Raw genomic sequence first — 23,540 nt, 5'->3', positions numbered from 1 at the left:
CCTGTTGACCAGGGGTTTTATGATTCAGTCGGGCGTTCTGCCTGAGGAGTGATTCGGGCAATGTGCCGTCGCTGACCGTCATCCCAGTCGACCAAGGCCGAGTGGGCCGTCACACGATTATCCCAGACGACAACGGTGCCCGGTTGCCAGCGAACGCGAGCTTGGATATCGGCCGATAAAGCAATATGGTCATACAAGAACTTGAGCAGATACTCACTTTCTTCCTGCTTGAAGCCCACGATATACCTAGTGAACTGGGGATTGACAAAAAGCGCCTTCTCTCCGGTGGCCGGGTGGGTTCGCACGACAGGGTGAATGGATGAGACTGGGTTGCGTCGGACGAAGCTTCCCCGGTTCTGAGCCGCGGTAGCCTGTTCATATCCCGAGTGCACGGCCTGGAGACCTGCCAAACGCTCACGGAAGGCAGGCGAGAGTCTCTCGTATGCCTTGGCTTGGTTGACGAACAGAGTATCACCGCCAGCTTTGGGAACGTCGAGAGCGTACAAAAATGTGGTTCCTGGTAAAAACGTTTCAGAGATTGCGAGGCCACTTCATTGAATCTTGGGACATGGGATTGAGTGGCGGTAGGGTGAAGCTGAGGAAGTAACGTTTGAATATTAACTTACCAGGCGGATTTTGCTCATACGTTACATCTGAGTGCCAAGCAACGGAGTTCGTCCGGCTATTTAAGAACTCAAGGCCTGACTTGTCCTCCGCAGCCCGGTGGACAAGATGGACCTCAGGATAGCCAGCAGGTGCGCCACTATGATGAGGTTGTTAGCGCAAACGTCTCTGGAAGAGAACCGTGAGAGAGAAGGCTACCTTGTTGGGTGGATATGCAGTCTTCCAAAGTATCGGCCGAGGTCCAATGCCTTCTCGATGGGGAGTGAGGCGAGATCCTGATCCCTGAAGGCAACGACCTTTTTTTGAGCGACCAACAAGGCCAGTTCATCCTTGCCTGCGTCGTTCAGTTGTGACAGTTGGATGCCCTTGACTTCTGCGCCGATGGAAGCGGTGATGTCTTCGATGGTGGTGCCGTCTTTGAGCAGGTTGGGAAAAGTCGGATCAGCGTCTTTTCCATGCTCATAATGTTCAAAAGGCGTCAGAGGCTTGTAAACCTCGCCATTTTCATTGTCCCAAACGGGGAGGTAGTTGGGATACGAGGCAGCACCGAATTTGGCCGCGAGATCCAATTCACGCTCTTTGTCATATTTGCCGTATGCCAGTTCCTTGTAGGCGCCGACAGAGCCCTTTTGGAAAGGAGGGGGGTTGACTTGAGTGCTGGTCGCCATGGTGGAAGAGTTGATATTGTCTATGGAGCTTTGGGTGAGCAAAGGGCACTGGGGTGTAGGGGTAATGAACACGTCTTATATATCGCTATGGTCCCAACGACTTCGGTCCTACGGTTAGTCGGCAAGTCATTTGCTCGTTAATGAGGAACGAGGAGATTTACCAGGTGCCAATCAACGGAGAGTAAAATTCTGAATTGGACTCATCTTGCAATCCAACAACATGACCCCGCAGTCGTCCTGGGCATTCATCACCTGTGGTCATTCTCGATGAGGAAGCCGATATGGTGCTATCGTGCTGCAACCGTTGGTCATTGGGCGGGCTCCGTCTCTCGCGTCTTCTCCAAACCGATTGCGTGATCCATGCAAGAGATGACCTACCGCCTGGACCTGTCCTTATGCACGCCGCGATTGATCATGACTTCAGATCGATGTCGCAATCGTGAAACAAGTCTTGTAACATGTGTTCTCGCATCGGCAGTGGCAACGTCGATCTGTTCATGTGACAGTATATGTTCTTGGCGCGAAAAGGTGTTGTGGTTTCACGCTTTTCGGCGGTTGAACATATGTACAACCTAGGGATTTGCGCAAGTCTTGAAGAGAAGCCTGAAGTTGGACTACTATTCCTTACCGTACATGAGCGTACCTGGGAAATGATTCATCTGAGAAGTAGCTGGCGCCATCAAGTCGGTAATCAAGATCAGCACACCACTTTACCAGCAGCCAAACCTGAGATCCGAAAGCACGCAATCTATCCTCTATCGGTGCGCAATCTGTCCAGACGTGAGTATGCCTTCAGTATGTTGAGAGGATGACTGCTGCGATGGTATGACACCCTGCAAAGATTTCCACGATTGGTGTAAGAAGGATAGACTGTTCTGCAGCGCGTCTTACAACGTGGTGATTAAGGAAGGCACAACACAATCTTCTCAATCTGCAACTCAGGCTTTCTAATTGAGAGGTACGCCTAACCATTGGATCTCGTACATTTGTCCTTTCTTAGGCCTGTACCCTGGAACCTACCAGGATCTAGAAGATCAGTTTAATAATGGAAATCAGTTTCATTGTACCTGAAGTGAGAAATCTGATCACGTGAGTTGGCGGATCCTGGTCTCTCTCGACGTCATTTCAGACACGCGTTGTTGACAAGTGGGGAGGTCATGGACGCATCGAGGGCAGGAACCCGGGGAAGAAATTAGATCTTTCCTGGAGTTATCCTGCTGCTCCTGGTCAGTTGCAAGAAGCTTGACAATAAGACGCGTCAGAATTGGAATCTCCTTGTGCCTCTTTTCACTTGATCATTTTGTCTCCAGTTGAATCCACAGTAGATAAAGTTGTCTATACTCCAACTCCACCTGGCGGAACCTGCCATACTCGCTCCATCAGTTCCATACCTCAACCGTTTTCAATAGGTACATACTATGGCTACTCCAGGATCCCATCCAGACGCATTCGCCCAGATTGCTGCAAACCTTCAGCGTCTGTCCAATGGCCTCGGCACTGCATTAGCTCCTCAGACTCCAGTGACCATGCCTCTGGCAGAACGCAACCTCAACACTATTGTGTCGCCTGCCAAGTCTACCAACATGGTATTAAACACTTTTTCTTTCATGTTCTCTGCTGTTCGCTGAGAAAGACTTTGAACCCGTTGCTTTCATTGGTCTGGGGTTAGACAAACGCGGGCAAGAAGCGCAAGAGCACCAGTGACAACAACGATGGTGCTAGTCAACCTCCAAAGAAGAAGCAAGATGCTAAGGATGCAGCTGCCAAAATCGACGTGTCCTCAATCCATCTAGATGGTGAGGAGAACCAGGCTGTCCCGGTCTATGACACTTGCGACGAAATCCGTAACAAAATCAACCGCTTCCTGCGCACGACACCTAATGCGAGCAATGCCGGTTTGATCAGATTGATCAACTCTGCGGCTTATGCAGATTCCAAGACAGCCTCTGCGGTTCAGTTGAGGACCTTCCTGGGAGCCAAACGAGGACCAACCTCTGGAGCAGAATCCAAGGTCTTCTACGGGGCCTATGTATATTTTGAGAAGTTGAGGATCAAGGAGGCTAAAGCCAAATCGAAAAAGCGAGAAGCGATGGAGAATGCATGGGGAAGGAAAGGCATGAAGCTAAGCGACAACTTCCGAGGTCCTCTGTTCGTAGGTCCAAAGGATATTCCGACGGAGGATGAATTTGGTCGATTCACCATGGTGCGAAGGCGCTGAAAAGCTAGGCCTCTGAGTGATTCGCAGGAGTTGGAAAAGACATGTAGTGACACGATTTACCGGGCGCTGCTGTACCCGGTGACCGAGATGGGACTACACAGGCTCAGAATATAAATCAGGCCGCGCAAGCGGGTGTAGTATATCTTTTGTACAGTTCAGCCAAATGATACCAAGGAGAGCCTCTTATGGGAGATCTTTTCAAGTCTCATGTTCTAAGCCAAAGATAAACACGACTCTGTGGCGGCTACAAGGCTGCCAACGATGCCTTTCTCCCAGACTGCATGGTTGAGGAACTCTCTGCCTATTTGGTCAAGCCTAGTTCTTCGTAAAATGCATCCGTCTTGGGTTCACGGCCAAGGAAATCGATCAAGGTGGTCATCTCATCCTGACTGCCACCCTTCTCGAGAACCTTGTGGCGATACCGTCGACCTTCGGTGGGATTCATGGGATCCTTTTTGAAAACCGAATAGAACATGTCGGTCGAGTAGACCTGAGAGCTCAAATAGCCGTAATAACCTAGATCGAGCACATCGTTAGTGATCGGCATCCAGTTTCCAACCGAGGAGAAAAAAAAGAACCATGGTAAATTTTGGGGAACATACCGGCATCATAGCCACCCATCAAATGACCAAACGTGGCCTGTCCGTTGCCCCAGCCATTACCCTCGCCGAGAACCTCTGGTCCATCAATTTTACTGATGTCCTTGCGCAGCCCGTTGTACGTCTCGGTGATGTTGAGTGCTTCGAGGCTTGCGTGGTCCTTGGGTTCGTGGATCGTCATGTCAAAAATACCAAAGTGGAGCTGTCGGAGGTTGAACAGTGCCCCGTTGAGGTTTTTGGTCTTGATCAGCTTCTCGATCAAGTCGTCTGGAATGTGCTCCTCGGGCTTTGCAACCTCGGCGCCAGCATGCTCTTGCCATGCTGCGTAGTACTCGGGAGACAGGGTTGAATAGTGACGGCTGAGAGATTTCAGCTGAGATGGGGTCCAACACCAGTTTTCCAGCATCTGGCTGGGGGCTTCGACAAAGTCTCGCACCGTGTTGGTCCCGTGGAAGCGCGAGTAGGTTGTGCGAGACACGAGGTCGTGAATGCCGTGGCCCAACTCGTGAAACAAGGTTGTCACTTCATCGTGTTTCAACAAACTAGGCTTTTTGGCCGTTGGTTTGGAGAAATTGCACACCAAGGCCGTGGCCGGGTATCTGCGAGTTCCGTTCTCTTGGATGAACCCTGGCTGCAGATTGAAGTTGGCGGCGTGCCCGTATTTGCCATTTCGAGGGAAGAGATCGAGGTACAGATAGCCGATGAAGCCGCTGCCTTCACTTTCATCATCCCAAACGCTGAACACCTGGACCTCCTCGTGCCACACAATGTCATCACCCTTGCCGGATGGAGAAATGCTGTCGCGATCTTCTCCAACAACTTCGACGAACTGAAGACCAAAGATGGTTTCAAAAATCTCTAGCATGCCCGTGATGGAGGTTTGGAGCGGAAAGTACTCGGATATGAGTTGCTGGTCGAGTTGGTAATCCCTCTCCTCCATCACTCTGTCGTAAAAGCGGTGATCCCACAAGTAGTAGTTTCCATCAAATTTCTCTCCTCGAGATTCGAGGTCAGCCTTTTTCAACTGTTTGAGGGTGGCAATTTCATCAAGTCCACCCTGGCTCAGCCGGCCACGTAAATCGCCCAAGAAATCATCGACAGTCTTGGGGGTCTTTGCCATCTTGTCCTCGATACGGAAAGCAGCATGATTCGGATAGCCGAGGAGGCGAGCAGCCTCGTCTCTCAGAAGAATGGCTTCTCGGAACAAGGGGACGTTCTGGTTGGACTTGTTCTCATTGGCAATGAAGATCTTCTTCCGGGTTTCGCTGTTTTTGGCATATTTGAGAGCTGGGAAGAGGTCGGGGTATTTGAAGGTCAGCCAGTACTTGTCACCGTCCTTTTTCAAGAGAGAAATGACATCGTTGGGGACACCATCAAGTTCCTCGGCAGTGAACCATAGTCCACCATTTTCTTCATTCAAGTTCTTGGAGAAAGCAATTCCCAACTGACTAAGTCTCTTCTTGATCTCCTTGAACCGGTCCCGCTGCGGCCCTGCAGGAATGTTCAGACCGTTGCGCACATAGCCTTTATGTTCCTTTTCTAGAAGTCTCTGAGACTCAGGATCCAGCTTTTCCCCTCGCTTCAATGCTGCATCAACCAGCTTGAAAACGTCCTCGCGCATGGCAGCCTCAATGCTGAAATCGTCCATAAGCTTCTCTGCTTCCGTCGAGGCATCCCGTAGATTCTGGTCAGTTGAGACAGACTGATAGAAGCCGAGGATATGAGCAGACAGGGTTTGTAGATTCTCGTCATGGGCCATGGGGAGGAGGACATTCTTGAAGGAAGCGTCCTTTTCCGCAATTTGGGCGACAATGTCGTCGGTGATTTTCTTAGAATCTGCCAACAACTTCTTGGTGTCACTGATTACGGACTCGGGGGTTGCTGTAAAGCTCGGTGGAGCCTGGGGAGGCTTGCGAAACTTGCCAGAGACCATGGCGGACGTGGTGACTGGGCGGAATGGATTGGTCGAAGTGGTGGCAGGACTGAAAGGCCGGATCGAATTTAGGATTGCACCTAGGCGGGCCGGTGCGCGAAAGGGAGCCACGATGAGGAGGGAGGTGAGAGCGAAGAGGAAAATGGCAGAGAGAAGAACGATTCCCTTTAATCGAGCCAGGATGGTGGGCAGTCGGTGGGGGAGGTTGGGGATCGTAGAGGTTCAGTGTCCAGGCTGCGCTCGAAGGGGAGCGAAGATGCGCAAGACAAGAGACAGAGAGGGTTTAGAATGTCTGTAGGAGACGCACTATGTATCGATGGATGGAAGGATTTAGCAATGAATGTTCATGGTGATGGGGCGATGTTTGGAGACGGATGCCTGGAGGTTTGGGGTGAAGTTGTTCTGTTGGTGGATCAAACACATTCTCGCATCTGTGCCATCCACGCCATCCACGCACCCACCAAATCCATCAAATCCACGAAATCCACGCCATCTCCCTTGAGGCTAGGGAACTTGTGTGGACGGGCTCCACACTCTCTTCCCGCACCTTGTCATCTTGGCCTCCGCTGACTGATGACTACAAACTAGTGAAAAAACGCCTACATACAAATATTGAAGAAACTCTTCGTGTTTGGATTGGTAGTACTACAGGGCCTAAAGGTCACAGTGCTCACTAACTTGATTTACGCCTTGTAAGGCTGGGCGTCAGACCAACAACTGCCATGGTGGGCACTGTCCGATTATTTGTCATCACTAGACCGCTTTGGACTCGGTATTAAGGGACAGGCGATCTTGCAAAAGGCATCGAAGTTGGCACTTGACATGGGGGAAGATTATCTTCAAGGAAGCACTGTGGCTCTCTACTAACAGACGAAGAGAGGAACGAACTCACAAATGGAAGCCAGCACTGCAAGCTACTATGCCTTCAGCACAAAAACCCATGAATTCAACCTCAAGTATATGAGTTTCGGGAATCCGCAAGGCCCACCAGTCATATTCATACACGGTACACCATGGTCACACAGGGTCTGGCTGCCTTACGCCGAAGCGCTGGCTCCTTTCTATAAAGTGCACCTATTTGATAACCCAGGGTATGGCGTGTCACTCGCAGGAGCGTCGATATCAGGCAGACACGAGCTGGATGCTTCTCTGGCCACTCAGTCCGAGGTATTCGCTCATCTGTTCAAACACTGGAACTTGTCACAACCTCCTCATATCATCACCCACGATGTAGGTGGCTTGATCTCTCTCAGGGCCAATCTCCTTCATGGATGCGACTATGCTAGTCTATGCTTGGTCGACGTCGTCGCCGTCCGACCATTTGGCTCACCCTTTTTCAAGCTGATCGGCTCACATCCTGACATCTTCAACGCCATCCCAGATCCAATAGCTGAAGGCATGGTGCGCTCCTACATCCAAGGCGCAGCATTCAAACCTCTCGCCAAGGACGTTGAAGATCTCCTGACCTTTCCATGGACTAAGAAGGGTATGCAGTGCAAAGGAGGATTTCTCCGCCAGATTCGTCAGGCCGACCAGAAGCATGTAGCCGAGGTGGAATCAAGATATAGCGAGATTGGGAAGAAGATGCCGGTGAAGATCATCTGGGGCAAACAGGACGGTTGGATTCCGGTCGAGACTGCATCAAAGTTGGCCGGCATGATTGGCACTGATCAAGTGGTGATCGTTGAGGAGGCGGGACATCTTATTCAATACGATCAACCAATTCGACTGGGGGTGGAGTTGGCTCATTGGCTTGCCAAAGTTGCCCAAACATGACCAAAGGAGGGATAGATTCAAACAAGTGCCTTCAGTCTGTATGTATGTTATAGGGCGCCAGTAATCCATGGGTATATCAAGTACATCGTTATGATTCAGATTGAACCGTTTGCCTTGGTTTTGGTTAGCCCCTAACTCAACGAGTGGATTTGGATGGGCACTTACGAAAGCCAGTCCATGCCATCGTTGATGCCTTTGCCATCAATGACCGAGCAAGCGACGATGCTCCAATTCCGATCTCTGAGTTCGCCCAATTTCAGAGCCTCGGAGATCTCTCCAGCACCCTGTGCTCCGGGCTATGATATGTCAGTATGGTGCAACTCGAGAAACATGGACCAGTCATACCTGATCCTGCTTGTTGGCGAAGACTAGGAGAGCTGCATCTTTGAGCTCATCCTCATTTAACATTGATCTCAATTCATCGGCGGCTATTTCCAGACGCTCGATATCCGTCGAGTCAATGACAAAAACAACAGCAGCAGTATTGGCGTAATATGACCTCCAGTAAGGTCTGATGGAGGTCTGGCCACCTAAATCCCATACATCAAAGTTGAGGTTTCCGTACTGTACCGACCTAAGTCATGTTAGAGGCATAGGACCAGGGTCTTGGGAGAACCCACTCAACGTTGAAGCCAATTGTTGGGATAGTTGTGACGACTTCACCAATCTGCACTAGTCAGCAAAGCCATGTCCCGTAAATCATGACAGATGACATGAAACTGTACCTTTAACCGATACAACAGTGTAGTCTTACCCGCATTGTCCTATTGCATGACGTTAGCCCGACCTCGTGAAATCGCTTTTGCCAGTGATTCATACCAGTCCGAGAATCAAAATCCGGATATCTTTCTTACCCCAGATCAACCCCGAGAATAGTTTTGATATTGACACGCCCATGTTGAGGGAGTGTTGTTGGTTGAAGGGCAGAGTAGGTAGCAATCAGAAACACATTGCTCTCCTCGCTAGGGTCAAGCCACGTTGTCCTATCAGGCGATGATCGGAAAGACGGCGGACTCGTGACCAAGCAGGCTTATATGTGGGTGCAATGGGTTCGGGGAGATGTATTCTCGGTGCAACAAGGATTGAAGTGCTGTACAGATGATTATATCGATGGTTTGATTGTGATGAATCGTTGACTCGTTGGAACGACTCGGGGTGTCGAACGTTCACGAGACCCTTGGCATTCGTAAGTGTGTAATTAAATGCCTCTGTCGCCCCAGTTGAGGCGTTTGATCTCGTTGGCTGGATGGTGGTCCTTATGCATGCGATAGGGCAGCCTGAGGCCTGAGGCCGGTCTAGCACTCGGGGGCCGAGGGGCCTCGGGCTCGGGTCTCAGGTGTTGTCCTTAACTAGGTAGGTATTTGAACAAGACTCTGACACCTATACGAGGCCCAGCGCCTCCTACGTGCACTGTACGCATATAAATTTATGCGTATTTGGCTAGTGACAGCCAAACTATACATTCTGGGGTCCTCTAGGTACCTATGCATTAGGGCATTACCTAGACCCCGAAGACCTCTAGTGCCTCCCTTGACGATCGCCATGTCCTTGTGGATCAAACTGACTGTGCAGCACCTGCGCCGTACCTGAGAACCGCCGCAGTCCATTCATCACAATAATAATAATAATCCACTGTATAATCCAAGCTTCACATACACGTCTCCATGTCGCCAACAACGACGATCTGCAGTACCGCAGTTGACGATAATTGTCCATAGGAATTCTGATCCCACCGCCTCACTAGATATCTTCACATCAACATGATCGTTATCTAGTCATCATCTCCTCCCCTCATCACCTCGCATCGATTTGAGCAAAAAGACGCCGCCCTTTTTCCTACGTGTGGTCCTTTACATCCCTCAGACACCCATTTACACCATGGTCGGCAAGAAGAGTGGAAAGGCTCTCCTTCGAGAGGAGGGCCTCGAAAGGACCGACAACAACATGGAGCTCACCTCGTGGCCACAGATCATTCCTATTAACCAGAAAAACTACTACACGGGTATGACATTCCCAGTCTTGCGCATCATATATTTGCGTTTTAACCATAGGCCGCAGAATATCTCAAACGCGACGAACAGATTCTTGCAGTCAGGTCGCAGCAGGAAGAAGCTCGCAACAAAATGATCAAGCAAGCAAAAGACCGAGATCGAGCGTTAGCCCAAGGAAGAAATGTTGGACCGGATGGGGACATTGAGATGGAAGACGGTGAGGAAGACAACGAGGACGAAGCCTCAAGTGGCGCCAAAACTATTGTGATCCATCTCGGCTCCCAGAACATGAGAGTCGGTCTGGCCAACGACGCCCTCCCAAAGACTGTACCTATGGTCATCGCCCGCCTCGCACCCCAGTCCGAAAGCGAATTGAACGATGGAGAGCCGGCGCCTAAAAGAGCAAGATTGAGTAACGGTCAAACGCCCCATGAACCTGAAAAGCGATTCGGAGAAGAATTCGCAAAGACGTTTTCGGAAATGTCTAATGGGTTGAAGACGCGAATGAGAATGAACAAGAGAAAGGTTTTGCCCCAATCACGAGAAATGGTCACGAGCTATAACAGGAGAAATACCTACGAGACCATCACCGACTTCAACGACACCATGCGAATCGACTGGACCGATGTTTCTCAGAAGCCCAAGTATGTCACGGGCAAGGCGGCTTTACGAATTCCCGATCTCTCCGAGCCAAGGTACAGGCTCCACTGGCCAATTCAGAATGGCTGGATCAACGAACGAGACTACAACTCGAAGCGATTCCTGTACGACGACCTGCAGCTCATAATTGAGGACGCGATCAAAGACCAGCTCGAACTCAAGCTCCGGACACGCGAAGACTGGGCGCAGTATAGCTGCGTGCTGGTCATTCCCGACTACTATGAGAGGACTTATGTGACAGGCCTGCTTGACATGGCCATCACCGAGTTTGGGTTCGGCCGCGTTTGCTTCATCCAGGAAAGCCTGGCTGCCTCATTCGGCGCGGGGTTCACAACTTGTTGTATCGTCGACATTGGTGCGCAGAAGACGTCCATCTCATGTGTGGAAGACGGCATGATCATCGACAATTCGCGAGTCAATCTCAAGTACGGAGGCAGAGACATCACCGAAGCATTCGTCAAGATGATCATCCACAACCACTTCCCCTACTCAGAGCTCAACCTGAATCGTAGATACGACTTCCAACTCGCCGAAGAATTGAAACAGAAATTCCTGACCATGACTGAGGCCGACGTGTCGGTCCAGCTGTACGACTTCCATCTGCGAGCACCGGATCAAGAAACTCGAAAGTACACGTTCAAAATCTACGACGAAGTGTTCCTGGCGCCCATGGGACTCTTCAGGCCGAACATCTTCGACAATAGCGGCAAATTGGCCGGTCGACGAAAGTTGGTGGACAAGTCGTACGACATCTACGATGGCAGGCCTAACGATCCCAGCTCGACAGCACAAGCTGAAATTCTGTCAGCCATTGCACCGGAAGAGGTGTTGACGTCGACTTTGAAGCCCAATGGCAAGGCGAACGGGGTCGTCAATGGTCTCAAAGAAGACTCGACGGTGGAGTCTCGCCGGCCCTCGTTTAGCAACATCAAGGAGATGGACGCCACTCCTCAGCCATCGACAGCGAGTTCTCCAGCCCGCGTTGTCGACGGTACTCCGCAACCTGATGAGGCGGAAGGAGGGGTCGCTCGAGACGAGAAGCCTAAAGTGGAAGAAGTGGTTGAAGAAGAGCCCTTGTCGATTGAACGACGTGATGACGTGCTGCCCATCTATCCACTTCCTCAGGCGATTGTGACATCCATCACACACGCTGCGCGTGGCTCACCTCAGAAGACCAGCGATCTCCTTTCGGGCATCATGCTGACAGGAGGCACCAGCATCATTTCGGGTCTAAATCAACATCTGGAGGATACACTGCGAGGGATACTGCCAGGATACAGCAAGGACATCATGATCGGACGGCCACCGAGAGAGCTGGATCCTCAGGTGGTTGCATGGAAGGGGGGAGCCGTGTTTGGAAGGATGAGCCGGACCAACGATTGTTGGATCAACGGCTTTCTGTACGAAAGACTGGGAGAGAGGATCTTGGCCCATAAACTGTTATGGGCATGGTAAATTGAGAAAAAGAATGAGAGATGATATGATTAGAGGAGATACAAATTACAGCTATCTGCTGGAAAACTCATTTGCCTCGTTAAAGTCCTTGTTGTACAGTCTGAACCTAGAATGTCGCAAAGCAAAACAGACTCAAAATTAAGCGCCGCCTTCACGTTTGGCATACTCGTCCTCCATGCGTTCCTCGTACTCTCGATCCCTGGCCGCCTGCTCCGGATCCTCATCTGTCACGTCCTGGACCCTCGCTGCATCGTTGCCGCCACCTTGACCACCCTCGATAGTGGTCTGGCCCCCTTGAGTTGGGTAGTGTCTCGTCTCATCGAAATCCGGCTGACCAGTTTCATGGGCGGTGCGTCGGACCGTAGTGCCGTCGCGGTCGTTGGAGGACGTCATTTGGGTAAATGTGGCACTGTGGCCTGTGGGGTCGCTGGAGCTGGAGCTACTGTAGCTGGCCGAGCTGTATGAGACGGAACTGTAGGATCCCGAAGACAGGGAGTTGGTCTGATTGCCGGATGAAGACATGGTGTTGTCGTCCGACGTTGAGTCGAGGTGTGTATGAGAGGGTCTAAGGTAGTGTGATACTTTTGCAGTGTAAGTCGAGAACAATGAATTTATATTGCCTGGATGCTTCTCACTCGGATCGTGGATGGTCAACGAATAAATAGGCAAGGTTTGTGGCCACGCTGGAATGTCGTTTGCCTGTGACCGCATGTGACTTCATCCTTGAGATGGAAAGAGTTCTGATTTGGCGAGGGGGATTCGTTTGCCACCGTGCCACTCCTGGTGCCTGGATTTACAGACCATCAGTGAGTGACATCGAGGCACACCAAAAAGGCGCCAATAGTGAATCTTCATCAAGAAGAACGCGGGGAAGCCTCGTGACTGATCACGTGGGCATTGTTCCATCACTTTTGTTCCGACTCCAAACAGACCTCACACAGTTCAGAGCCCTCATATCCCCTGCGCCCTCCTTCACTGGTATATTTGCTGCCGGATGACACGACACAATCCGGAGTGAACTCTTCATGAGTCTATTCACCCGACTTGCATGGACATTCTTCGTCCCACTGTCAGAAGCTTACTCGTCTCCCTTCGATCCTCGAGAAGCTACCGTCTCCACCGTCCATGATGCTCTGTTTTCTGGCGCGACGACATGTCGTGATGTTGTCTCATCCTTCATTGCACGCATCGAGGCGTACAATCCCTTCATAACCGCCATTATCACTTTGAATCCAGAGGCACTGCAAATTGCAGATGTTCTCGATGCCTCGCTCGCTTCAGGAAACACCACGGGCTCCCTGTTCTGTGTTCCAATACTTCTCAAGGACAATTTTGATGCCCTTCCTATGCCCACTACTGGTGGAAGCCTAGCTCTCAAATCCTCTGTGCCACTTCAAGATGGACCAACCGTCCTCGCGTTCCGTCGCGCAGGCGCAGTTATTCTGGGTAAGACCAATCTGCACGAACTCGCTCTCGAGGGTCTCGGGGTTTCTTCCCTCGGAGGACAAACCTTGAACCCCTACGACTTCTCCCGTACTGCTGGAGGGAGCTCTAGTGGCACAGGAGCAGCGATAGCCGCCTCATTCGCTGTCTTTGGCACTGGCACAGACACCGTCAATTCCCTTCGCAGCCCTGCTAGTGCCAATAGCCTTTATAGCTTTCGCCCAACTCGTGGCCTGATATCTCGCGCCGGCGTCATCCCTGTTTCCCACACACAAGATACCGTTGGGGCGATTGGTCGCGATCTATTTGATATAGCAACTGCTCTGACCGTCATGTCAAGTGTTGGCTACGATCCTGCTGACAATGACACCGCCAATATCCCTCCAAACACGGTAGGAGTCGACTACACCTCATTCCTCTCTTCAAACAACCCGTCCGATCTCTCAGGCATACGCCTCGGAGTACTCGAGGGCTTCTTCAACCGCACCTTAAGCAGCGAGACCGATCCAGTCAACCAAGTCACAGATTCAGCCATCGAACAATTGCGTCGACAGGGTGCTACTCTAATCTCCATAAGCGATACATCTATTTACAATGCAACTACAATTTTGCAGCTCGACGTACAGCAATTCGAAATTCGCGAGCTGCTCACCGACTACCTTTCCTCTGAAGCATTATCTGGCCCACATCCTACCTCGATGGCTGACATCTTTATCAACAATACCAGCCCGCCCAATTTCCTTGTCATCCCTTCGCAGTACAATAAAATTCGCAGTGCCCTAACCTCTTCTACAGATGACGCACTTTATCTGGAAACCCAAGCTCGGATTGCCGACCTGAGCAGGACATTGCACGAGACAATCACTTCGAACCAGCTCGATGCCATCATCTACCCCGAACAGCAGAATCTCGTTGTCAAGGTCGGCTCTCCAAGCCAGTCTGGCCGAAATGGCATTCTTGCTGCACTGACTGGTTCACCCGTCATCACCATGCCAATTGGCTTTTCACCGCCTGGACCAAGTGCACCAATTGGTGTTCCCATTGGGCTTGAATTACTTGGTTTGCCATGGAGCGAGGGCAAGTTGTTGCGCATCGCCAAAGGGCTTGATGACCGATTACATGCGCGGAGAATGCCTGTCACGGCCGGGTTACATGACATGGCAGAAGTCACCACTGCATACTCAGCAGTCCCGAGGATTTCGCTCGTTGACAATATTCCTCCTGTGTATCCTTTGGGTCGGTTCTAATACGTCAGACCACTGTGTCTGAGTTCACTGTGCGCAGTCGTTGATTTTGGGACGTTCAAGCACCAAGAAATAGAAAACTCGATATGATCAGTCATGTAGTCGGTCTATTTAGATTATAGCGATCAGGTGAGACGTGGCTGAAATGTCTAACTAGTCATAGGAACCTATCCAAGAAGCGCTGCTGCTTTATGCATCCTCATCATCGTTGTTCGGTCATAATAGTCATAATCATCGTCATGTGGACGCTGAAGGAGCTTCTCTGGTTTCCTTCTGCTTCCTCAATTCTTCCTCCAACAGGCTTTGTTTCTTGACGTACTCGAGCACGACTTCTTCCTCAGTCTTTTGTCGAGACAATATTTCTTGTTGTTGCTTCTCTTCTTGCACGGACGCGGTGATAGCACGTTGAAGGTCCTCGTCATTCGCGTCGTCCGCAGTAATGTCGGAGGAGCCAGTCGCTGGCACCTGAGCGGCAGCTGCAGAGTCGGTCCCGTTGCTCTCCACTTGGGCCTCTCTTTGCAGAAGCTCTTGCTTCTTCATCTCGTTCTCCGTGTGCAACCTCTTGCTCTCCTCAATCACTCGCTTGAAATGCTCATCATGGTCGGTATCGACGCCCGAATCCTCATCGTCGTGGAAATGGTCACGGTCCACGCCTGCCGTGGCCTTCTTGTAGTCCTGTAGGGACTTCGTTAGGACGCGTTCAAGTTCCTCTTCGTGGTCCTCTGGCACGGTTCTCACTACCCCCGTCTTCTGCCCGTGCTCTTCGTGTGCTTTCTTGTATTCAGACAGGCTCGCTTTGATCGCGGACTGATAGGCTTTGTCCGAGTGATGGTCGTCGTCTTTCTGCACGGCCTGCAACTCCAGCAAACTTGCCCTGAGAGCTCGTTCAATCACCGCATCTTCGTGCGGGTTGCCCTTGCTGGTTGCCGTAACCGATTTCTGGATTGCTTCTTCGTAATCCACCAACGTGTCTTGGCTGGAATTGGTCAAAAACGTACCCAAGGACGGTGTCGATGTCGTCTGCCGGAGATGATATCCAGAGTCATGATCGAACGGGCAAAACTTGCAACGACTCTTGATTTTCCCGCCCTTTTTCTCAGCACGCCGAATTTCTTTTTCCCGACGGTCCAACTCCTTTGCTTCTTTCTTCAGTATATCTTTTCTCTCTGCTAGGGCCTTACGCTCATCCCAGGTGAGGTGCCGAGTGCTCTTGAAGCCGTGCACGAGCTCCACCGAGTCTGTGTGTGTTCGGGTCAAGATATGACTCTCAATCGCCTCTTTTCGTTCGTTGCCATAAAGCTTCCCTCCCTTCCGGGTTTCCAATTTCGTGTCCTTCCAAGCCGAGACAATCTGGGCGCGTTCTTCCGGGGTACTGACCTTCCAATCTTCGAATCCTTGGGCAGTGCGAGCAGCGATGATATAGTTCTGTACCGAATTTCCGAAATGCTTGGCAACTTCGGCGTAGATCCCCTTGGCCGTGTATCCTGGAAGACCCCAGATAGCCGCACCAGGTTTCAGCATCAAGCCTCCGAAGCCTTTCGCAGCTCCTTTGATGAAGCCCGCCGCTCCTTCCTTCTTGGCTCCAGCGATGGGTTGGGTCACCAGGCCTGTAATCCCATCAAAGAATCCATATCCAAACTCCTTGCCTGCCGCTTTCAAGCCAGACTGCAAGCCGGTGATCTTTTCCGTCTTTCTGACGGTTTCGTCTCCGTATAGTTTTGGGGCATTGTGGAACCCTTTGGCGAGAGACAATGTAAAGTCCATCGGGGATTTGACTCCAGCAGACACGATCCTGCCGGCCGCTTTAGCCCCGCTGATGGCCGTTTCGAGCGTGATTTGGCCAACTTCCTCGGTCGGACAATTGTCATCGCGGGCTGGTGAGTCTGTGCGATTGCGCGTCCGAGAGCTGTGCCTCGAATGACGACGATGTGGACTCTGTTGTCGAGGTGAACCATCTGATGACAACACTGAAGATAGTGCGGACTGGCGATGCTGGAGGGCAGATGGCGTGGTGGTGCCGTTGGTGGGGCTTGGTGTTAAACCTGTGGACTCGGGGGATGGAGCCTTAGCGGTCAAGTCTTGAGTCGATTCATTATTCGACTTCGAAATTGGAGTAGATGCTCCACTGGTCGAATGCCGCTTTTCGTGAACTTCTTTCAAATCATTTGTTGCTGTTTTTAAAGACTTCAAGATTTCTACCGGAAAGTCGGCAATCCCCATGGAAAGATTTCCGATGGTTCCCATAAGAGCAGCAGCGCCACCCGAGATGGGCTCCCATGGGCCGTCTTCGGTTTCATACTCTCGAGGTCGATACAGTTTCAGGTCAGAAAAGTCGAGGAGGCCCTCTGTACCCAAGACAGTTGCTGCAAGAGTTGATAAACGAATATCTGTCCTCTTCACTCGCCAGACAGCAACTCTGTTGGGGAGCAAAGAACAGCGGAGGTCGGAAAGGTGGAGCTGATTATGGAATGACTGAGCACCAGCCTCGGTGCCATCTTCGGCCTTGATTTTGATGCTGAGGTCCTTGGCTCGTTCGAGAGATTGAGGCTTTAGAGCGTCCAAAATGGATTCGGCTAGTTTGTCTGCCGTTAAGTGCTTGTAGGCAACTGGCACAGGGCCAGCTCCTGCGCGAGCCGTCATGGATCCCCAAAATGGTTGATCACCGAAAAAAGGTACGACAACGGTCGGGCGCCCAGCCAGGATACCAGCAGCTGTTGTACCTGCGCCACCGTGGTGGACGACACAAGAGACGTGCTGGAAAAGCCAGTCGTGAGGAACATTACCAAGCATAAAAACGTCTTTGGGAATACCAAGTTCATCGGCACCAAGGCCTCCCCAGCCTTTAGATACAAGAGCCCGTTGGCCAGTCTTCTTGACAGCGTCAAAGATCATTTTCGTCATTGCGTTGGGGTCGTCCACCACGATAGAACCAAACCCTATGTAGACTGGTGGAGGTCCTGCAGCCAGGAAATCGGCGAGGTCTTGAGCAGGTGTGTAGTTTGTGGACAGGTTGAGGAAGTAGAAGCCAGAGATGTCGATATAGTGACCCCAGTCGGCTGGTTTGGGAATCAGAGCAGGAGACCAACAGTACGTCCAGGGAATGCGTAGACGGCTCGTCATTCCTGGTGCCCACATGATGCTGATTGGCTCCAAATTCAAGCTTCTCTCTCGGAAACGATTGATCACGTCTCCTAGTCCTTGCCAGGTGAGCATATCAACTAGAGCATAGGTGACAAAGTTGGCCATGTTTGGGTCGGTGTTGGAGGATATGATGTTCGCAAGAGGATGGGGGAATGATTGGGTCGGAGACCATGGCATTGTGAACATCAGATGTAAGGGGATTCCCATCTTTTCCGCGATGTGGACATGGGCAAAACTGGGAGGATTTGCAATGATGGCGTCGGCAATAAAGGGTTTCAGGGCCGGGTCGATACCAAAGTTGACTGTGCTGTCGAAACTTCGACTGTCAAAATTGTCGTCAGACACTTGTTCACCAGTCCCGTCACCGGCCTCGATGCAAGACCTCCAGCAGCCGGTGACCAATTCGTAGATGCCCTTTCTTCGCTTTCCTACGTCACCACTCTTGAGAGAGTCAAAACCAGGCATGAGCCCCGGGTTTTTTACCATGAATGCCATAAGTTCGGCGGGATCACCACCAATACTGAAGAATTCTAGGCCATTCTCGGTGACAAATTGTTTAAAAACAGGATGGGTCGCTATACGAACTCGGTGGCCATAGCGGTTCTTGAGGACTTGGCCCAGGGCGACGAAAGGTTGAACATCACCTCGGCTTCCCACAATCTGGATTACAATGTTCATGGGAGGAGGAGGCAGGCCATCGGTCTCGCCCAGGCCCGCTGGGATATCGGGTTCGGCTTCGCGTTTCTGCAACTCCAGTTGTCTTCGCAGAGCAGGCAGAAGAATATTGGAGAGCTTGCGGCTGCGTTGGTTGATTTTGATGTTGACTCTGCCATCGCTTGCAATCTGGGCCCCCGTGTCTAGACCGTTCTGACTGATATCCAACTTGCCATAGTCTCCGCCATTATAGGCAGGAGGAGGGACTTCATCCAGATGAGGAGAGACACCGCCATGATGACGGACATGATCAGGTGAAGATGGAGGTTCGTTTTGTTCGGCCACGGCCCCTCCATGTTCCAGTGCAGCGGTAGCAGCAGCAGCAGCTGCTGCCGCTTCAGCCTCTTGAACAATGGCTCTGGGGATAGGCGGAGCAGGGTCCGCGGGAGAGGGTTCGGAAGTCATATTGGGGAGTGTCGAGGCATGCGTATGCCCAAGGCCAGGTACAAACGGTGGAGGAGGACGATGGAGGCCAGCGGGGGCAATAATGTCGACGAGTCAAGGAGGGACAGGAGTCGCCAGCTGCTTGGTCGAACTCAACGTATCAATCAAGAGGCGAGGGGCAAAGATAACGGGATATAAGGATGGTCAGAGGGAGGCAGGGAAGTATCACCAAATCAACAGGAGGGCAGGTGCATGCAAGATGAAAGAAAGACGGGGTGGAATCGTGATGAAATTGTTCGCCTATGTAGGTTATAGCTTGACCAGGACATTGCATCATGCCGTTTAGATCAGTACAGTGTAAGAGTGAAATGCGAGTCGGTGGTTTGTTGAAAAAGGATCGACTGGTGGATTAGGGATGAGATCTAGGCGGAGTGGTGCCGTGTGCCCCTCGTCCAACTTGGAAGTACAAATGTGGAATTGACATCTTCTCGATATGACTGGGTGGCTGATCCTTCCAGGCGGCAATGAGCGGCACATCATCAGTCCCTACTTTGGCTGGGCTTGGAGCGGGCAATCCTGGCTGCCTGATCCCCATAGCGCATCCGTCCTATACAAGCTTGTCTAGCCGTCTAGCTCCCAGTGATACAGTGTAACACCACCGGCACTGAACTCGATTTGCCCCCAAAGTTGACCTCTTGCGTCTCTAAAATTGAGCACCACCTGCCCTGGAAAGTCTGGTCTTGCAACCTATCAATTCCCGACATTCCTGGTAAGAGGAGCCCTTGCTAGAAACGATTTAGTGTTGTGCAGGCTCTGGCGCATACTCAGCAATACACTTTTCTCATCTCAGCTTAATCATCACGTACCCGAATGCTTAGAGGCATTACTCTCCAGCACAATCCTAATCAGGGAGCACCTAAGGATGCAGGTCTGTCCCGGTCCAGATCCCCACCGTTTGCACCTCACCACGGAGTGTACATGCTACTGGGCGACTGGCTAGCTCGGGGCCAATGGCGCCTAGGGCTCGCCCGGGGCCCCTCCGCCGCTCGGCCGTCATTTCTGCAAGGCTACCCCTCCAAACTCTACGGATTGAGTTATGATTACTTCCTCCGGTGTTTAGTCATCATTTGCCCGCTAGAGAGCTATGTCGTCTGTGTTAATAAAAAGACCTAAAGACCCAGGGGCGGCATTATCCCAACACCGCCTCATGTAATCAAAGGCAGGATCCTCAACACGAGACATCCTTCGTACTGTCTTTGCTCCAGCCACTAGCGTTCTTTCCAGCTCATGGCCACGCTCTCCATTGTCTCAAAGGTGATCTCATGCTCTGTTGCCGCCACACTTCGTGCCACTAGCCCAGAGATGAATCGGTCGATCATCCCAATGATATGAGCACGTCCGGCGCTTTCGGGGTGGAATACCATACTGCCAGCATCCTGCGAATCAGCTGATGAAGCCAGACTTGCTGACATGTCGATTACACTCGTAGGCCACTTACGGGAATACTGAACCATATCCTTGTCCTGGCCCGTGATCCAGCCAGCTCTCATTTTCCCAGATCCAATCAAAGCGATCCCACCACATCTTCTCCACCAGATCAACACCTACATAGCCTTGTGTGTTGACTGAATATGGATAGAAGCCCAGCTGATGTGATTAGTATCCCAACCAGAGCCATTCTATCAATAATGTCTCAATTGACGTACCGGTGTCATGTCTTCGCCATACCAACTCGCTGGGATTTCTACCAGTGCCTTTTGCGCCTCCAAACTTCCAATCTCGGGTTGTAGCGGAACAGGTGTCGGGATCATCCAGCTGCTGGCTGGTTGCTCATAGTTGGGGACATGTGGTGGCTCTCCAGGGAAAGGCCGAGGCAGGAAGTAAGGGAGAGAGTCATGCGCATTCATGCTCGAGTCATACAAGAAATCATGCTCCTGCAGCAACTGGACCGTGGTCTCGCGGATCTGGTACAATGGAGCTCGGTATCCAACCGGCCTCTTTCCATTCTGTAGATTGGTGACTAGATCCATGCACTTCTCCAAGACATCTTTCTCCTGTGCCACCGTCATAGCATATGCCCCCTCGTGGCTATAGCCATGTAGGCCGATTTCCGCACCACTTTGCACAATCTGCCGGCTTTGTGCTGGGAATGTCTCTAAACTATGACCTGGGATGAACCAAGTCATTCTGTCTGAGATGCCATGCTTCTCAAACAGCCGAAGGAGACGGCCAACACCTACATTGGCCGAAAATATTCCAGCAGAATAGTCGGCCAGGGTGTTGGAGGGGTCATGACCAGTACCCAAGTAGCCCGAGATGGCATCGAAATCAACAGACAAGCATATTCGAAGGCGTCTCCGTCCTTGGCTTGCTTCAGAGGGTGCAGATACCTCAGGCATCATTGCCAGGCTCAACTTCAATTATAGACACAATTATCAGATCTCTGTCATCGCATAACGAGACATACTCAGAAAAGACGTTTCTTCCTTAAACGAAGACTGTTTCCCCTTGGGTAGAGTTTTGCCGGTCACGGTAACTTAAAGCGGTGCACGACGGTTCTTGGGGTAGTGCTTCGAAGTATTCTTCGAGTCGGTCTGGCACAAAATCACGTGATAGGTCTTGGCATCTATGGATCCACATTCAGTCTTGGCTGCAATTGCACACCACACAATTCTCACTAGACTTGGGTTGAATTTCACACTGTCGCTGCGACATCCTTACTTTCGACTCAACACCACCCCAAAACTCGTCAAGATGTCCGACAACGGCGAGGTCGAAGTCGAAAACCCAGTTTCTGGTTACCCCGTCCTTCCCAAAGACGTTGTTGCCGAACAAGGCAGCATCAAACTCTTCAACAAATGGAGCTACGAGGACGTTGAAATTCGAGACATCTCCCTCACGTACGATTTTTCCGGGCGATTCGTTGACAAACACCACAACTAACATTGTATCTAGCGATTACATCCAGATCAGATCCCCAGTCTACCTCCCTCACTCAGCCGGTCGATATGCCGCAAAGCGATTCCGCAAGGCACAGTGCCCCATCATTGAGAGACTGACCAACTCTCTCATGATGAACGGCCGCAACAACGGCAAGAAGCTGATGGCCATTCGAATAGTCGCTCACTCCTTCGAGATTGTAGGTCTACTAGAGGAAAACTTTGAACCAGAGAGCGGAATCTAACACTGGGATTGCTAGATTCACATCATGACCGACCAGAACCCCATCCAGATCGCCGTCGATGCTATCGTCAACTGCGGACCCCGTGAAGACAGCACCAGAATCGGAAGCGCAGGTACAGTTCGACGACAGGCTGTGGATGTTTCTCCTCTTCGACGTGTCAACCAGGCCATTGCCCTTCTCACCATTGGTGCCCGAGAGGCCGCATTCCGAAACGTCAAGAGCATCGCCGAATGTCTCGCAGAAGAACTGATCAACGCGGCCAAGGGAAGCAGCAACTCGTACGCAATCAAGAAGAAGGATGAGCTGGAGCGTGTCGCCAAGAGCAATCGGTAGAGGGTGTGCTATGTGGGATTTGCTCTTTGGCCAAAGGCTGTGCGGCGAGGTTGTGACCCCGAGTCAACCGTCCTTTACAAGTCTCTGTGTCTCTTGGTTTTTCCAAAGACGGAGACTTTGACATTGACATGGCAATGGTCATCCTCCTCATTCTCACCGGCTATCTGCCGGGCCTTCACTACCAATGAATGCAGGCAGTCGACCTTAGATTGTGCTGATGTCTACGGGAAATAAAAATGAAATTTTAGCACAATATCCCTTGCACTATCTGTACGTGATTTACATGTTGTGGTTTCCTTGCCTAAGATTTTCACACCCTCCAAAATGAATCCCCCTACCCATCCCGCGAGTTTCATGATCATGTTGATTGCCTTTGAGATCCACCGTTACACTAGTCCGACGAATCCTACTACTACAAGAGCAGCTTTGCTAAGACTAGTAGGCGAATATTCTGGCCATCTCGGAATGCCTGTTGGAAGCACTAGCCTTTTGCTCACTTGTCTTGATCCCGCGTCGATCACTGCCCGGCCATGAAGTCACATCTGCCCTCTCCCCAGTGTTGATCTTTTTATTGATCTCTTTGTTCGAATGCCGGACCATGGCTAGATCTCGAGACGATTGACAAAGCGATGTGATGAGTCGCCGTTGTGCTTCGTCATTGTTACCATACCTCGACCAGCGAGTACCTATGGTTTGCCATCAGGGTGCCATCACCTGGGTGCCATCGGCAAACATGCGAAGTATCGGAGGCCCAGGTGACTTGAAGTTAGGCGTGGAGAGGCCCTGCTTGTTGGATGCCGTGAATTCTCATCAGTAGCGGTGGGATCTATCTTCCCTGGCGTCCATCATTGCGTACATCTTGGAACGATCGCGGACTTCTCTCATGTAGTCGAGTTGCGGCTCTGACTTTGCGTTGAAGTTGGTCGCGACAGGCCTATAGAACAGCCTGTGAATGGCGTAGCCCATCATCACAGTGGCAGCGGCGCCGAGAATGACGAAGAGAATGATGACCGTGTCAGGTATGTCAGCCATGGTCTCCGATTTCCAAAGGGGGACGTTAAAGGCTTGTGAAGCGTTGTCGCGGGAGCTGTAGTCGGTCGATGTTGTTGTTTGGTTGTTGATGCCAATCTCTAGAGGATAAAGCACAGGGGGAATCTGATGGTAGATCAGGTC

At 51.3% G+C, this 23,540-nt stretch overlaps 11 protein-coding genes across 13 annotated transcripts; 5 read left to right on the top strand and 6 right to left on the bottom strand.

Annotated features, from left to right (window-relative positions):
- Positions 1-17: 17 nt before the first annotated feature.
- PV10_06890 (uncharacterized protein) lies at positions 18-1,308 on the bottom strand (the record flags this gene model as incomplete). The annotated part of the gene is made up of 3 exons (XM_016371739.1): positions 823-1,308; positions 627-763; positions 18-517 (listed from the first exon to the last, which is right to left on the bottom strand). The coding sequence occupies exons 1-3, from the start codon at positions 1,290-1,292 to the stop codon at positions 18-20; spliced, it is 1,107 nt and encodes a 368-aa protein (XP_016221071.1). The 5' UTR covers positions 1,293-1,308.
- Positions 1,309-2,710: 1,402 nt separating this feature from the next.
- Positions 2,711-3,510, top strand: PV10_06889 (uncharacterized protein; the record flags this gene model as incomplete). Its single annotated transcript, XM_016371738.1, has 2 exons — positions 2,711-2,878; positions 2,962-3,510. 2 exons carry the CDS (start codon positions 2,711-2,713, stop codon positions 3,508-3,510), a joined length of 717 nt encoding a protein of 238 aa, XP_016221070.1.
- Positions 3,423-6,439, bottom strand: PV10_06888 (uncharacterized protein). Its single transcript, XM_016371737.1, has 2 exons — positions 4,113-6,439; positions 3,423-4,026 (listed from the first exon to the last, which is right to left on the bottom strand). The coding sequence occupies exons 1-2, from the start codon at positions 6,040-6,042 to the stop codon at positions 3,812-3,814; spliced, it is 2,145 nt and encodes a 714-aa protein (XP_016221069.1). The 5' UTR covers positions 6,043-6,439; the 3' UTR covers positions 3,423-3,811.
- Positions 6,440-6,574: 135 nt separating this feature from the next.
- Positions 6,575-7,886, top strand: PV10_06887 (uncharacterized protein). Its single transcript, XM_016371736.1, has one exon. It carries the CDS (start codon positions 6,937-6,939, stop codon positions 7,816-7,818), a length of 882 nt encoding a protein of 293 aa, XP_016221068.1. The 5' UTR covers positions 6,575-6,936; the 3' UTR covers positions 7,819-7,886.
- Positions 6,855-8,972, bottom strand: PV10_06886. Of its 2 annotated transcripts, XM_016371734.1 has the most exons (6): positions 8,638-8,972; positions 8,544-8,582; positions 8,439-8,485; positions 8,164-8,392; positions 7,984-8,114; positions 6,855-7,931 (listed from the first exon to the last, which is right to left on the bottom strand). In XM_016371734.1, the coding sequence occupies exons 1-6, from the start codon at positions 8,713-8,715 to the stop codon at positions 7,907-7,909; spliced, it is 549 nt and encodes a 182-aa protein (XP_016221066.1). In that variant the 5' UTR covers positions 8,716-8,972; the 3' UTR covers positions 6,855-7,906. The 2 variants fall into 2 exon arrangements, with proteins under 2 accessions (XP_016221066.1, XP_016221067.1); XM_016371735.1 differs by having other exon boundaries at positions 7,984-8,392.
- A 261-nt stretch (positions 8,973-9,233) lies between these two features.
- On the top strand, positions 9,234-12,070 carry PV10_06885 (uncharacterized protein). The gene is made up of 2 exons (XM_016371733.1): positions 9,234-9,820; positions 9,877-12,070. The coding sequence occupies exons 1-2, from the start codon at positions 9,697-9,699 to the stop codon at positions 11,922-11,924; spliced, it is 2,172 nt and encodes a 723-aa protein (XP_016221065.1). The 5' UTR covers positions 9,234-9,696; the 3' UTR covers positions 11,925-12,070.
- Positions 11,926-12,727, bottom strand: PV10_06884. 2 transcript variants are annotated; one of them, XM_016371732.1, is made up of 2 exons: positions 12,560-12,727; positions 11,926-12,505 (listed from the first exon to the last, which is right to left on the bottom strand). In XM_016371732.1, the coding sequence occupies exons 1-2, from the start codon at positions 12,633-12,635 to the stop codon at positions 12,063-12,065; spliced, it is 519 nt and encodes a 172-aa protein (XP_016221064.1). In that variant the 5' UTR covers positions 12,636-12,727; the 3' UTR covers positions 11,926-12,062. The 2 variants fall into 2 exon arrangements, with proteins under 2 accessions (XP_016221064.1, XP_016221063.1); XM_016371731.1 differs by having other exon boundaries at positions 11,926-12,727.
- Positions 12,728-12,949: 222 nt separating this feature from the next.
- PV10_06883 (uncharacterized protein) lies at positions 12,950-14,816 on the top strand (the record flags this gene model as incomplete). Its single annotated transcript, XM_016371730.1, has 1 exon — positions 12,950-14,816. The coding sequence occupies one exon, from the start codon at positions 12,950-12,952 to the stop codon at positions 14,612-14,614; it is 1,665 nt and encodes a 554-aa protein (XP_016221062.1). The 3' UTR covers positions 14,615-14,816.
- A 32-nt stretch (positions 14,817-14,848) lies between these two features.
- On the bottom strand, positions 14,849-19,036 carry PV10_06882 (uncharacterized protein; the record flags this gene model as incomplete). The annotated part of the gene is made up of 1 exon (XM_016371729.1): positions 14,849-19,036. Exon 1 carries the CDS (start codon positions 18,869-18,871, stop codon positions 14,849-14,851), a length of 4,023 nt encoding a protein of 1,340 aa, XP_016221061.1. The 5' UTR covers positions 18,872-19,036.
- A 923-nt stretch (positions 19,037-19,959) lies between these two features.
- PV10_06881 (uncharacterized protein) lies at positions 19,960-21,329 on the bottom strand. Its single transcript, XM_016371728.1, has 3 exons — positions 20,557-21,329; positions 20,349-20,497; positions 19,960-20,275 (listed from the first exon to the last, which is right to left on the bottom strand). Exons 1-3 carry the CDS (start codon positions 21,250-21,252, stop codon positions 20,119-20,121), a joined length of 1,002 nt encoding a protein of 333 aa, XP_016221060.1. The 5' UTR covers positions 21,253-21,329; the 3' UTR covers positions 19,960-20,118.
- A 203-nt stretch (positions 21,330-21,532) lies between these two features.
- PV10_06880 (40S ribosomal protein S5) lies at positions 21,533-22,630 on the top strand. Its single transcript, XM_016371727.1, has 3 exons — positions 21,533-21,750; positions 21,806-21,989; positions 22,050-22,630. Exons 1-3 carry the CDS (start codon positions 21,605-21,607, stop codon positions 22,365-22,367), a joined length of 648 nt encoding a protein of 215 aa, XP_016221059.1. The 5' UTR covers positions 21,533-21,604; the 3' UTR covers positions 22,368-22,630.
- The last annotated feature ends 910 nt before the right edge of the window (positions 22,631-23,540 follow it).

The sequence above is a fragment of the Exophiala mesophila genome (assembly GCF_000836275.1).
Source record: "Exophiala mesophila strain CBS 40295 unplaced genomic scaffold supercont1.5, whole genome shotgun sequence".
NCBI classification, from domain to species: Eukaryota; Fungi; Ascomycota; class Eurotiomycetes; order Chaetothyriales; family Herpotrichiellaceae; genus Exophiala; species Exophiala mesophila.
Note: the sequence above shows the minus strand (reverse complement) of the source record. Positions and strands in the feature narration are given on the sequence as shown.